The 13,794-nt window shown below is 38.4% G+C and overlaps 1 protein-coding gene across 4 annotated transcripts in view; it reads left to right on the forward strand.

Annotated features, from left to right (window-relative positions):
- The window catches only part of syt1a (synaptotagmin Ia), a 157,816-nt gene that overhangs the window by 137,421 nt on the left and 6,601 nt on the right, over window positions 1-13,794 (forward strand). For all 4 annotated transcript variants that reach the window (XM_043236652.1, XM_043236655.1, XM_043236654.1 and 1 more), the window contains 3 exons: window positions 3,480-3,647; window positions 4,507-4,674; window positions 6,592-6,709. In XM_043236652.1, the coding sequence (XP_043092587.1) occupies window positions 3,480-3,647; window positions 4,507-4,674; window positions 6,592-6,709 (454 nt within the window). The remainder of the gene's footprint in view (window positions 1-3,479; window positions 3,648-4,506; window positions 4,675-6,591; window positions 6,710-13,794) is intronic.

Genomic DNA, 13,794 nt, shown 5'->3' on the forward strand with positions numbered 1-13,794 from the left:
AGTCGTTTTTATTGATGTGCTCTATTATTAAGTGCTATCTATGAAAGCCAGAGGAATTCAGACTTAGCACTTAGAAAATAATGCCCATCATCCTGTAAACTCACCCAATGCCGTGAATGTCAAGGGCACATCACAGCAGTTAGATTCAAGTTTGAACTGGCTTTCTTCCACGCTGACTGAATGAGGGTGCTGGCTTGTCTTCAACTCTGAAGCTAAGCCGAAATTCATTGGCCGCCTCTTACAAGCGGTTGAGCTTAAAAGCCGAGTGACTTCCAGAATGGATGCACTTCCTTTTGTCAGATCCTGGGTGACAGATAATTGAAGCTGTGCATAGTCTCACGCCGAGACAGAGCAGAAAAAAGCTACAAACCTGAAAAAGCCAGATTATCCGCCATCACACGCACACAAATTACAGCTTTTATAAGCACTGCCACCACAGGAGCCTTTGTATGTTGGCAATGTATGTGTAGTGAGATGACAAAATGACTTCAAATGACTGGTAATGCTTTCGATTTATGGCATAAAAGAGTTTTACGAACAAGAATGAGATGTTCAAGATACTGCATTTCTTCTATTCTTTTGCCGTGTAACAAAAATATTTCAAATAGCTAGTTAAGTCTTTACTGAAGGTATAAGAATGTGTGAATAAAATATAGCATAAACACAAAAGATCAAATTCACTAAACAGTTGTGCCATTTTGTGCAAGATATTTTTGCATAAAAACCTTTATTTATTAATGTTAGTGGAAAGCTAATATATTGCAGATAGCATGTGCAAATAAATTAAGCAGGAGATGCAAAGAAATCCACATCAGCCTGACCCAGTTTCAATTCGCTCTCAAAGACAAGCATGTATCTCCACCCTTCATGCCAGCAGGAAATATACATGCATCTACTGGCTTTAAATCAAGCTATCGCTTATAGAGTATCGCTTCAGGGAGACTCAGAGGTCTGGGAGATTTTTCTGCAACTTTTGCCCTTTCCAAAGGGGAAAGGTTCCAGGGAGCTCAACTAAACTCTGGGTTTGTTTAAAGGTAATCTGGACCTTTCCAACCCTGCTGAGCAAGCCACAGGGTAAAAATAGAAAAGTACAAAACATGGCAGTCACAAAGCAAGAAGACACAATATCTCAGAATCCAGGGCGGCTCCTCGGGGAGACAGAGAGACAGGGTGCAGATAAGGGCGATATTATTAATGAGGATAGAAAAAGAGGTGTGGGTTGAACTGCGAATCCATACGTGTTCACTGAGGTGAATCATTGCAATCGTGGCCTGTTTTCTAACACATCCCAGGTATTTTAAGGACAGAAACCCCTTGCTGTTTATGCCGAATAACAAACTACTCTAAGAAAACAGTTTTCTCTGAAAACCATTGCAGCAGTAATTTAAGATGACAGCTCAAAGCCTTCAGATGAGAGATTGTGAGCACTGCACCCACTGAGGTAAAGTCACACGGCTGAATCTTCCTCCAGCATGTCCTGCATCAGTCTTATTCTTCAAACTGTGTAGCCCGCAGAGCGATTGAAGGTTATTATAGCCAAAGTCTCATCAGGATCGGATAGTCCTTCGCCCCCCATCTATGTCCAAAACAAGCAGAGACAGATCCACCCTGACTCATACTGCTACTGTCTTCCATGACTGTTCAGTCAAACTCACAGCTAGGAGCTACTTACAAAAGACTTCTCATTTAAACTTAAAGATGCCGCTGGCTTGTGTATCACACATTTCCAGTCAGAGGAAAGACAGAGATGAAACTGATGCTAAAATGTGCAGTCACATTAGCAAAATTTTTGTAGTAATGTTTTTTATAAAAGATGCTAGCTTGGGCTTAGAACTTGCTAACATTGTTAGATATATATCATGACTTAATGTGACTTACTGTATTGTGCAGACACCTTTTTATCCAAAGCAGCTTAGAGTGCATTAAGGGTATTTTTATTAAATCTATGACCTTCCAGATGTGAGTACCATGCTCTACTGTTAAGCTACAGGAAACTTCTCATGGCAAAAATAGCATTTATATCAAATATATTGAAAAAAAATGACAATTGGGTTATGGTAAGGTGTCCTCAAGGGTGAACTTGACCTTTACATTTAATTGGAAATTTCACTTTATCTAGATATTGAATTTCTCATTGCTAACATGTAAAGATATGAATCTGAGGTCAAAATCTAGTTGACGTCTAAATATTCTCCTGTCAATTAGTATGGAACACTAAAGGCTGTAATCAATATATTTTACAATTTAATTCTCCAGTTCTTACAAAGCTAATGGTCATGTAACAACTTTGCATGGCTGACAAAAGAAAACTATTGGTTTAAATAAATAACAAGGACTCTTTTTTCAAACATTTTCACTTACGCTTTATGGAAGCAGTGATTATTGGAGCGATGGGCGTTATTTGTGGAGTATTTTCTACAGTACCTTTCAACCCTTTCTTTAAAAATGCAGATGTTTTCCTGTTTGATCGTGTCTGTGTTAGAACAGTGTTTGTGAGGGTGTTTCTTTTTTTCCAAGCCGGGACTTGTGCTTTTTTTCATCCAAGATTACAATGAGAAGCAATAAAACTGTCCAGACCTGAAACCCACCACCATTTAATGAAAAAAGAAACAGAAAAAAAAACATTACTACAGCCTGACAGGATATTAAAATCTTTATATTTCTTTTGTCAAGAAACAATCACGGTGTTCTCTGATGGTCACCATCTAAAACCAGAAACACTAGCAAAGCTTGTCACAGACTACAGTTCTTCCCATGGCAGCACAACCAAAGTGTGACAGCTGGTCAGAGTGAGAGAGATGGTGAGAGGAGAGAGCTCTACGCCCGAGTGCCTGTGTAGACACAGAGACAGGGCGTTTTATGGGAAGCTGATGGGAGCTTGATTGACTGACTCTAGGACCCATGAGGCCATGCAAGGGATATGGTGACTGGCAGGTCAATCAGGACCTCAGCCCAGCCAGCCGGCCAATCAATTATCAGAGCCGATGGGGAGATAGGATCAGGAGCGCCACGCTTGACATGGCCTGACCCCATTGCCTCCTTAATGCTGGGACTGTTTAAAAAGTAATGCAGCCCGGGTCTGAAGGACGCATCTCAGCATCATAACTATAACTGACCACTTGGTGGATTTTCATATAAATGAGCAGATACTCTGCAGACTGATTTACTATAACACCACCCATAAAGGGAACCAAATAGTTGAAATATAAAATAATTTATTCACGATAAACCACATCAAATTTATAAGAAGGCAGTTAAAACTTTTTCAGTGGGTGCTAGTTACTAATTCTAGGAACAAACGTTATACTTTTTTTGGGGGTTTTTTTTTTAAAAAAAGAATATAAACTGTCTTCATTTAAATCTGATCCAGCATTACAGTGAACTCCTACAGAATGGTGGTGGGGTGATGGTTTAAACAAAGACTGCATTCATGCAACAACTTCTCACTCATGTTAACTTTGAATTTTGACCCTTTATAGCTCATAGTGGGAATCATCCAAGCAGCAGAGCTGCCTGCTATGGATATGGGTGGCACTTCTGACCCCTATGTGAAGGTCTATCTTCTTCCAGACAAGAAGAAGAAATTTGAGACCAAGGTGCACCGGAAGACACTGAATCCCGTTTTCAATGAGCAATTCACCTTTAAGGTAGGTCACAAACCTAACAGAATCAAATTATAACAAGCGATTTCTCATTGGATTTGTGCGTTTGCATTCTATTAAAGCAGCACTGTATATGGAGTTATTTCTGACTACTTCTTCTGGTGTATTAACAAGACAGTAAGTGGCACGATGCCTTGGAGTAATTACATGTAAACATGCAGATGGACTCCTGCAGGTGTCTGTCATCCGGAAAGTAGTATAATTTCTATTTTGAATGTTCAGTAGAGCTTTCCGATTCATTTTTATAGGACGTCATGCAGCTAAAAAGACCTTTTTGTGTAATTACCACAGTCAGACCTCTAGACTTCTATTAAATTGCTAAGTGAAGTGTTGAATTCTTAAAAGAATAGCAAAAATATAAATTATTCAACCAAGGGGGGTAAAGGACTGTTTGCCTGTTTGTTTAGCATAGTGCAATTTCAACTATGACAAGGTACCTTGAAAATGAGAAATGAGACGCATGCCAACATCCAGAGAGATAGCCACAAAGCTCTGACATGTAATCACAAGTGCCTTCATTATTGAAATGAAGAGACTGAAGAGCTGGTGTGTGTGATAGCGTCAAGGACAAAATAGCAACCCTTGGGTCTTATCTCTTTCCCGGCCAATCAAGCAGTTTGTCGCCATGTTGGAACAAGTCCTTCGGGATAATGAGTTTTGTCTGAAAAACAGCTCAATTGGAGGTAATCAAGAATCAAATCTCTCTCTCTTTCTTTCGCGCACATGCAATTGTCCTATAGCTTCATCCCAGCATCTCAGCATTAGATAAGTCCCATAACCGGAATCGAGAGAGATTAGACTGGTAGGTAGGCAAGCAATTAATTTTACCACTCATATCCTACAGGTTCCCTACACTGAGCTTGGAGGGAAAACTCTGGTGATGACGGTGTATGACTTTGACCGCTTCTCCAAACATGACGCTATTGGAGACGTGAAGGTGCCCATGAATAAAGTCGACTTTAGTCATGTGACCGAGGAGTGGAGGGACCTCCAGAGCGCTGAGAAAGAAGAGGTAAGAAGCTAACATGCATGGGTGACAATAACCTGTTCCCTTGTAATGTGATTAAATATTAGCTTTAGAGTGAAATATCTTTATTGCCTGACCTTCTGGAGAAAGAGTGAAAAGTTTGGTTGTGATCTTTCACAGTGACTTAAATCTTTTCAAACTATTCATACAGAAAATGTATTTCATATTCATTCCCATTTTAGATTAGTTTGTTGATATGGAAAAGTTGTACCAATTGGCAGCAATTAAGTGAATAAGCTATTAAGTGAATGAGTCAAAATCTTTGTTTTTTTTGCACGTGGGATCTCGACATGGAGGCTAATTTTGTAAAAAAGTTTGTATATATATATATATATATATATATATATATGTATATATATTGAATATAGTAAAATACTGTATATATTTTTTATTGAAAAATAAATGTAACTTTTTAATTTTTTTAAATAAGTAAAAATGTGCTCCTGATTTGCTGTACCCAGTGGAAATGCAGACAAGTCAGTAGACGCTTTCATCCGGTTCAGACAGCCCAGTGTTGTACCCCTTTGGCGTCTGTTGGCATCAGCGCTTGTTTAGTCCGATTGAACATATTGAAGCATTTGTCAGGTCTTGGAAGGTCTGAAAAGTGACATACTGTAATCTGGTGTCTGTCACCATTGGTCTGTCTATGCAGTGTAAATTGGCCTTTATGCTCCCTGTGTTTTCTTTAACAAATGCACCAAATAAGCTTGAAATGTTCCCCAAATGTTAAGTCGTATATTGAAAAGGTTGTACACAACAAGAGTAAATATAATTTAGCAGGGGCGGCATGGAAATGTACTCACTGTACAAGTGCAAGACTTGAGGGCTATCCATCTTGAATGGAAATGTCAGTTAATCAGCTGGGCCGTGCCACATTTTTATTAATAAAAAAGTGTGACTTTCCATGCAGTGGTTGGGGAGATTCAATTTTCATGGTAAATGTCATGGAATATAGAATTTAAGCCGTGGTTTCTATGGGAACCGTGTTTTTGTGCCACGGTTCCTTGGTGTAAAGGTTAATTATGACGCTGTCAAAAGCCTGCTGAGGGCAGAGAGTTGAAGGCTATCTACATACATTGAAGGTTGCTCTTTGAGTTTGTGCTTCTGTTACACATCCCGTCCGATGAACTAACGGAGCACTTCAAGCGCTGCTTGAGAAAGCTGGAGCGTATTGACTTTTATCAAAGAATCTCTAGAGTGGTGTCCTGAGGGTGGCACTTTAAGTGCCTGTAAAAAACTAAATGAAAATCGACTGAAAAATGCCATAGATTTTTGTAGTCCTCTTTTCTTACATATTTAAAAAAAACAGGAGAGAGAGAAAAAAAATCTCGGCAGCCGATTCAAATTATTTACCTTGTAGGACTCATTTAATTAAACTATGAAATGTTACTTTTTCCATTCCGATGACCTTTTAATTGACAGAAAATTGATTGTGTGGAAATGGCATCAGCCAGTTGAAAGTAAAGTGATGTAACCTTTCCCCCTTCCTCTTGTTTTCTATATGTCACATGTGTTTGTGTCCATGTTTATGAGAATGGCTGCTGAAATATTAATGGAATGTGTGTACGTGTAAATGTATTTTCAGTACATGTTTACCGGTATGGCTACATTTATGGAAAAATTAATCGGATTCCAAGAGCACAAACTCCATTCTCCTCCCTTCATTTTCTTTTATAAATCCCGTTGAGCGTGTTAACGTCAAAAATGTTTGTATAAAGGGTAATATTATAGTCTTGTGTGCTAGCTAAATTATTTTAGCTGGAGATGTTGAGATTTGGCATTTCTTCTTAATAAATATAGATTTTTGTTAGAGAATTCAATCAGTGAATGGTTTTGAGGGTCAGTTTTTCTATTTACCTTGACAATGATGTCCCTGATTGAACTTTTCTCTGCCTCTAACAGCAAGAGAAGCTGGGTGACATCTGTTTCTCTCTGCGGTATGTGCCCACTGCTGGCAAACTGACCGTAGTCGTTCTGGAGGCCAAGAACCTGAAGAAGATGGATGTCGGTGGCTTGTCAGGTGAGTCCAGATACTGAGTCACGCTGTCAGCTGGACCCTGGCACAAAGGTTGTGCCATTATGTGACAGTTTAGGACAGTGTCTCTTGTTTCCAGCTGTCATGACAATTCATTTGTGTATCTCAAAATGGGTTCTGTTTGCCCTTCTTAACCTTGTAAAACCTGACGGATGAAATAATCGGCAGAAAAAAGTTTACGTATGTTGTTATCTGTTCTAGATGATTGATATCGTAGGATAAAACTGAACTGAACAGCACAGGGACAGTTTTATTCAGAAATATATGAACAATATAGCAGACTACTTGGCAAAGAAATGCATCTAAATCAGTTTTTGATTTTAATCTCCCCATTTAGTATGATATTAAACTATATATATATATATATATATATATATATATATATATATATATATATATTCATTTCTATAATAAATAGAATATATAGTTAATATATATAGTTTATATATATAAAATTACAATATATAGTTTGACTGTATAGTGACTATAGCTTTTGAATGTTACGAAAGCTTTTTATTTCAGATAAATGCCGCTCTTTCTATTCTTCTTTTCTATGAACTCAACTCAGAAATAATGATTTCTGAAAGATCATGTGACCCGGAAGACTGGAGTAATGATGCTGAAAATGTAGCTTTGATCACAGGAATAAATTTAATGTTCAGATTTCATATTCAACTAGACAGCAGATATTTTAATTAGTAAAAATAAATCAAATAAAGATCAAATAAATGCAGGCTCGAAGAGAGTTACTTGGACAAACATTAAAAGTCTAACTGACGTGTGCAGGTGGGGAAAAAAAATCGGATAACAACACATCCTAACATGTTTGCATCCAGTCACTACACTAAGAAAGATGCATTGTGTCTTGTGAATGCTCTTTTCATGTCTTCTTTAACATGGTTTCAGAACCCTTTCATTTTCTCATAGCCGCACAAAGTTGTCTGTATGTAAATGCGAAGTCATTTTTAGTATATATCTTTCGCTTTTAAAATCATGTAATGCATATACAGTCATTCACAGCTACAAATCCCGAGGGGCGTCGAAATACGGCTTGAAATGATCCGACACTTTCCGAATATACGGCCGCGCGGAGAGCTGCGCTTTATCAGCTGAAGTAATGTTCGGCTCTGGTGAATACATGAATACATTTTCGCTGAGTAAATTTACAGCTCGGCACTCACAAATCAGTCCTCATCTGTGCCGTAACCGCTTATGAAAAACGGCCCGGTCTCGTCCATCCATACTTGCCCACCTCTCTCGCCGGTTCTCTCGCACCTGGTCCGTCTCGATCCTGCTGTCACAGAGGCGGACAGGTCATCAGTACCGGACCCACCTGCTGGGAGCCAAGAGCCCTGACGTTTACTTCTCATCACTCACAGAGAGAAGAACAGCTATTAGCAGCACCTCCGAGAACGAGCCTTCTCGCTCTCTGCAGTCCATTAGCAATCCGGATTAAAGCCGGCTATGAACTGTCAGTCACGTTTCAACACGTCGCTGAAATTAACACCGTTAGCAGTTCTATTTAGGGGTTCGTGTTTAGAGGACTATAGTTTTCACGATGTGATAACCACAAGCCCCAAACCTCCTATTGCGAGTTGGTCGTTTGCCAGATCGATCAAATCCTCTGCGAAAATTGTGCAGTTAAGGGTGCTTTCACCATCAATTACTGGGTTTTTGCCAGACTCCGAGGGTTTGTATTGTGAAATGAACCTTTTTGACAAAGCGCTCAATGTTCCCACTGATTTTACTAGAAAAACATTTCTGTCCCTGCATTCTCTCTCCGCTTTTCTTCTCGTTCCAAGTTCGTAAAAATGGCTCAGATTTAATTGTTGTTATAGGGGGAGTTGTTCTCCCGAAGGAATCGCTTCAGAGCATGTCCAAAGCGCTGTCACATGATTAGAAACAATAGGCCCGCATGGATCATGCCAATAATTACTGACTGTTTCCATTGTGATTCAGCTACAGGGAGGACGACTCATCAGAACACTATAATTTATCCTTTTCTCTATGCAAACCCTGTTTACTCTCCGTAATCACACAAGACGTGGTTGTTGCAGCTAAAATAAATGTAATTTGAATTAATTCTCCAGAGCAGTGCTTACCAATTTCTTTATTTTTCCTCATTATGCTTTTTTGTGGTTTAGATTATTAATTGAATATGCCTGTATAAAAACTGTATTTTTGTATATATGCATTTAATGCATTGGCAGAAGCGTGCGTTGCATTTTGGTTATGCAGTTTATCGGTTTGTGTGTGTTCTGATGAACTGATGACTATGGTGATGGTAGTGCCGTGTTATATTGCTTAAGCTACTGCTTAAGGCATTTGAACACTTGAAGAGATTCATTCCAAAATGTGTTTTCTATTGTTATTCACCCTCCAAACCTGTAAGACCTTGGTTCATCTTCACAACACAGATTTAGATATTTCTGATGAAAACCGAGAGCTTTCTGACATGTTGAAGACCCAGAAAGGTAGTGAGGACATCATTAAAATTGACTGACGTGAACATGCTTCAGTGTCTGAAATTATTATTTTTCTTTACTTTACACACCAAACGTACTCTCATAGCTTCATAGCATTATGGTTGATCTACTGATGTCACAAGGACTATTTTAATGATGCCTTTACTACCTTTCTGGACCTTTCAGTTGCTTTGCTGTTAATTCAGGATAGGAAAGCTCTCAGATTTCATCAAAAATGTCTTAATTTGTGTTCTGAAGGTGAAAGAAAGTCTTGCGGGTTTGAAAAGATTTGATGGTGAGTAATTACATGACATTTAATTTCTAAGTGAACTATCCCTTAAATTTGTGTGAATGTTTACAAATGCCAAATCCAGTATCATTAATTAAAAAAAAATCTATGAATGCATACATAACACCTACTGTATGTGTTAGGACACCCGGGAGGGCTTAGTATTAAAAAAAATCTTTTGCATTGTTTGTTTGTAGATGCCACTTGTTTTTAAATACTTTGCAGTGCAATGAAAACTACAGACGTGGACAAAATTGTTGGTACCCTTTGGTCAATGAAAGAAAAACTCACAATGGTCACAGAAATAACTTTAATCTGACAAAAGTAATAATAAATAAAATTCTATAAATGTTAACCAATGAAAGTCAGACATTGTTTTTCAACCATGCTTCAACAGAATTATTAAAAAAAAAATAAACTCATGAAACAGACCTGGACAAAAATGATGGTACCCCTAACTTAATATTTTGTTGCGCAACCTTTTGAGGCAATCACTGCAATCAAACGCTTCCTGTAACTGTCAATGAGACTTCTGCACCTCTCAGCAGGTATTTTGGCCCACTCCTCATGAGCAAACTGCTCCAGTTGTGTCCGGTTTGAAGGGTGCCTTTTCCAGACTGCATGTTTCAGCTCCTTCCAAAGATGCTCAATAGGATTGAGGTCAGGGCTCATAGAAGGCCACTTTACAATAGTCCAATTTTTTCCTCTTAGCCATTCTTGGGTGTTTTTAGCGGTGTGTTTTGGGTCATTGTCCTGTTGCAAGACCCATGACCTGCGACTGAGACCAAGCTTTCTGACACTGGCTAGTACATTTCTCTCTAGAATTCCTTGATAGTCTTGAGATTTCATTGTACCCTGCACAGATTCAAGACACCCTGTGCCAGACGCAGCAAAGCAGCCCCAGAACATAACAGAGCCTCCTCCATGTTTCACAGTAGGGACAGTGTTCTTTTCTTGATATGCTTCATTTTTTCGTCTGTGAACATACAGCTGATGTGCCTTGGCAAAAACTTCGATTTTTGTCTCATCTGTCCAGGACATTCTCCCAGAAGCTTTGTGGCTTGTCAACATGTAGTTTGGCATATTCCAGTCTTGCTTTTTATGATTCGTTTTCAACAATGGTGTCCTCCTTGGTCGTCTCCCATGTAGTCCACTTTGGCTCAAACAACGACGGATGGTGCGATCTGACACTGATGTTCCTTGAGCATGAAGTTCACCTTGAATCTCTTTAGAAGTCTTTCTAGGCTCTTTTGTTACCATTCGGATTATCCGTCTCTTAGATTTGTCATCAATTTTCCTCCTGCGGCCACGTCCAGGAGGTTGGCTACAGTCCCATGGATCTTAAACTTCTGAATAATATGTGCAACTGTAGTCACAGGAACATCTAGTTGCTTGGAGATGGTCTTATAGCCTTTACCTTTAACATGCTTGTCTATAATTTTCTTTCTGATCTCTTGAGACAACTCTTTCCTTTGCTTCCTCTGGTCCATGTCGAGTGTGGTACACACCATATCACCAAACAACACAGTGATTACCTGGAGCCATATATATAGGCCCAATGGCTGATTACAAGGTTGTAGACACCTGTGATGCTAATTAGTGGACACACCTTGAATTAACATGTCCCTTTGGTCACATTATTTTCAGTGTTTTCTAGGGGTACCATCATTTTTGTCCATGCCTGTTTCGTGAGTTTATTTTTTTAAATAATTCTGTTGAAGCATGGTTGAAAAACAATGTCTGACTTTCATTGGTTAACATTTATAGAATTTTTATTTATTATTACTTTTGTCAGATAACAGTTATTTCTGTGACCATTGTGACTTTTTCTTTCATTGACCAAAGGGTACCAACAATTTTGTCCACGTCTGTATATATGTTAAGTGTCCAGATATTTCATAGTTTAGACGTTGGAAAGTCTATTCATTGTACCTTTATGTTTCTATTCAGTCGTACTGTGGTACGACTTTAACATTAACATTTAGCATTAGTCCAAGTAAATTTAAACTTGCTTTTGTCATTTTTATTTCAGCTTAAACTACAGTTTTAGTTAGTTTAGTGCCATGGTATTTTTTCAAATTTTTTTGATTTTACTTAATTTCATTTACTAAAGAATTCACTTTATTTTGTTAACAATGCTTTTAAATGGCAATATCGAAGTGTGACTTTAGGGTCCCTTTTTCAGGTATTGCATTTTATTTAGACATTATGAAAGACTGTTCTTTGTATTTGTTTATGTATTTGAAGAAAACGGGTTGAAATTGCCAATTTTTTTAAAAATGAGCTGAGGTTGAGTGCAGTGCTTGCAGTCCACCACTAGGAGACACCTATGAGTCTGTAGACCATACGTGACTCAATGCCTATGTTTCGGAGCCAATGAAAACATACCACATCAGAGACAAGGGCCAGTTTTATTTTCACTCGGATTTTCAGTATCCCTTCTAGATGAGCTTCTCAAGTGACTGTATGAACCATAAACACAAGTCATTACAAGCGCTGCCAACTCCTTGAACCACAAACTTCTGGCTTGGCTTCTGTGTGAGTGTAGATTACCACAGATTTCCCCAACAACCTCAAACCTCAGGCACTCTGTTGCCAAGCAACCAGGCAAAAGCACCCCCGTTAATAGCGTTAGACCCAGAGAAGTTCTGTTTAAGTTCAACATCATAAATAGCCATACTGCGTGTTTTCACCTTATTAAACGTGGATGGAGCGAGCGGCCAGAGCTCTGAAGATCCTGCAGTGTTAGTGTAAGTTCAACAGGAGGTGCTGTGCTGCTCTATTATGAGTATGGGATTAATATATATCTATGCATCTCATATAGACTGAATGGAATGTTTTAGCATGCTTTCCATATGCGATCCCCCGTCATACTGTGAAGCTTTGTGAATGCACGAGGGAAATATGAAAGCATGCTTTTTTTATTGTATCAGTGAGACCTTTTACATGTATAATACTGCCTGTAAAATTGAATTTGTTCCACTTAGACCGTTAGACGTTCCTACGTTAGAAGTCATAAGCCTGCACAATGTTTACAACAAATACAGAATGCTTATAATTGATAGGAAGTGCATTAAAAACAATAAAAACATCAAATGACTTTTTCTATTTAAATATAGTTTAAAATGTAACTAGAAGCTTAATTTCAGTCACATGATCCTTCAGAAAGCATCACTTGTACCGAAATAGTTTTTCCCTCAAAATCAAGGTACATAGAGAAATTGATCAGCAGCTTCATGCAGCTTAATTTTCTGAATGACTAATTTTCCATTTAAAACTCCACGGTTTGTGTCTGAATTTATAATTAAATTTAGACAATTTGCTATCATTTTTAGTGTCTGCGGTGTGAAAATTTCGGAGAGCTGTCCATATCACTGTGAGACTCTGTGGTGTTGGCAGATCCGGCTAGTATGAGCTTCTTTGGCATTATCTTTTCCTCATAATTTGACAATTTAGAAAGTTAACAGAGTGGGGAATCGCAGTTTAGTGTAAACAGTAGCTTTATCCAATCTTATTCACAAAAGACTCTAACAAATTGTGGTTCATTTATTTTTGTTTTTTTATGTTTGTTTTCATAGCAATATCTGGCAATATCAAACACTGAACAAATGATTCAAGTATTTGCTCCCCCACAGTACAACACGTCTTTCACAACCATTTAAATATTTGTCTCTTTTAACGTCTTTAGTGTACAAGTTGTGTTTGTATGTTATAATAGCACAATTATGGTCTTGCGCACCCTCAGCTTATGAGCAGTGAGATCTACACTTTCAGAAACCACATGCCACAGATTTTGAGCTGTCCTACTCCTAATATGGTATGGCTGCAGAGTTCAGCATGCCTTCTAGGTCTCTCTCTCTCTCTCTCTCTCTCTCTTTCTCTTTCTGTTTGGAATGTGCTGCTCTTGCTTTTTAGAGAGATAAAGACTATTTAGATCAGTTGCAAAACTAAGAAGGAATTGAAAATGGCAGAGTGGGATGATGTTGACAGAAAGAGACATATCAGGGAGAGAAAGAGTGAAATGACAAGTTGGACAAAAGGCAATTCTGAAACATGGTTACACCTGTCAAATTTCAACCATTTCTCGCCTCTGTATCCATTTTTTTATCGTAAGGCTCAGAAAGGCGTGTGGCATCTCCCCTTTTTAAATCTCAGCATAACCTACGAAACATACCATAACTCCCTTTTTCAAAAAGAAAGACGCATGGATGTAGGATCAGATATTGTTTTGATATTTGTATTCTGAGGTTTCAATCAAAGAGTGATTCTAAGAGAGTGAGCCTGAATCAGTAAACAGATGCACGGTGGAAGCAGAA

The sequence above is a fragment of the Puntigrus tetrazona genome, chromosome 4, assembly GCF_018831695.1.
Source record: "Puntigrus tetrazona isolate hp1 chromosome 4, ASM1883169v1, whole genome shotgun sequence".
In the NCBI taxonomy this organism is placed as follows: Eukaryota; Metazoa; Chordata; class Actinopteri; order Cypriniformes; family Cyprinidae; genus Puntigrus; species Puntigrus tetrazona.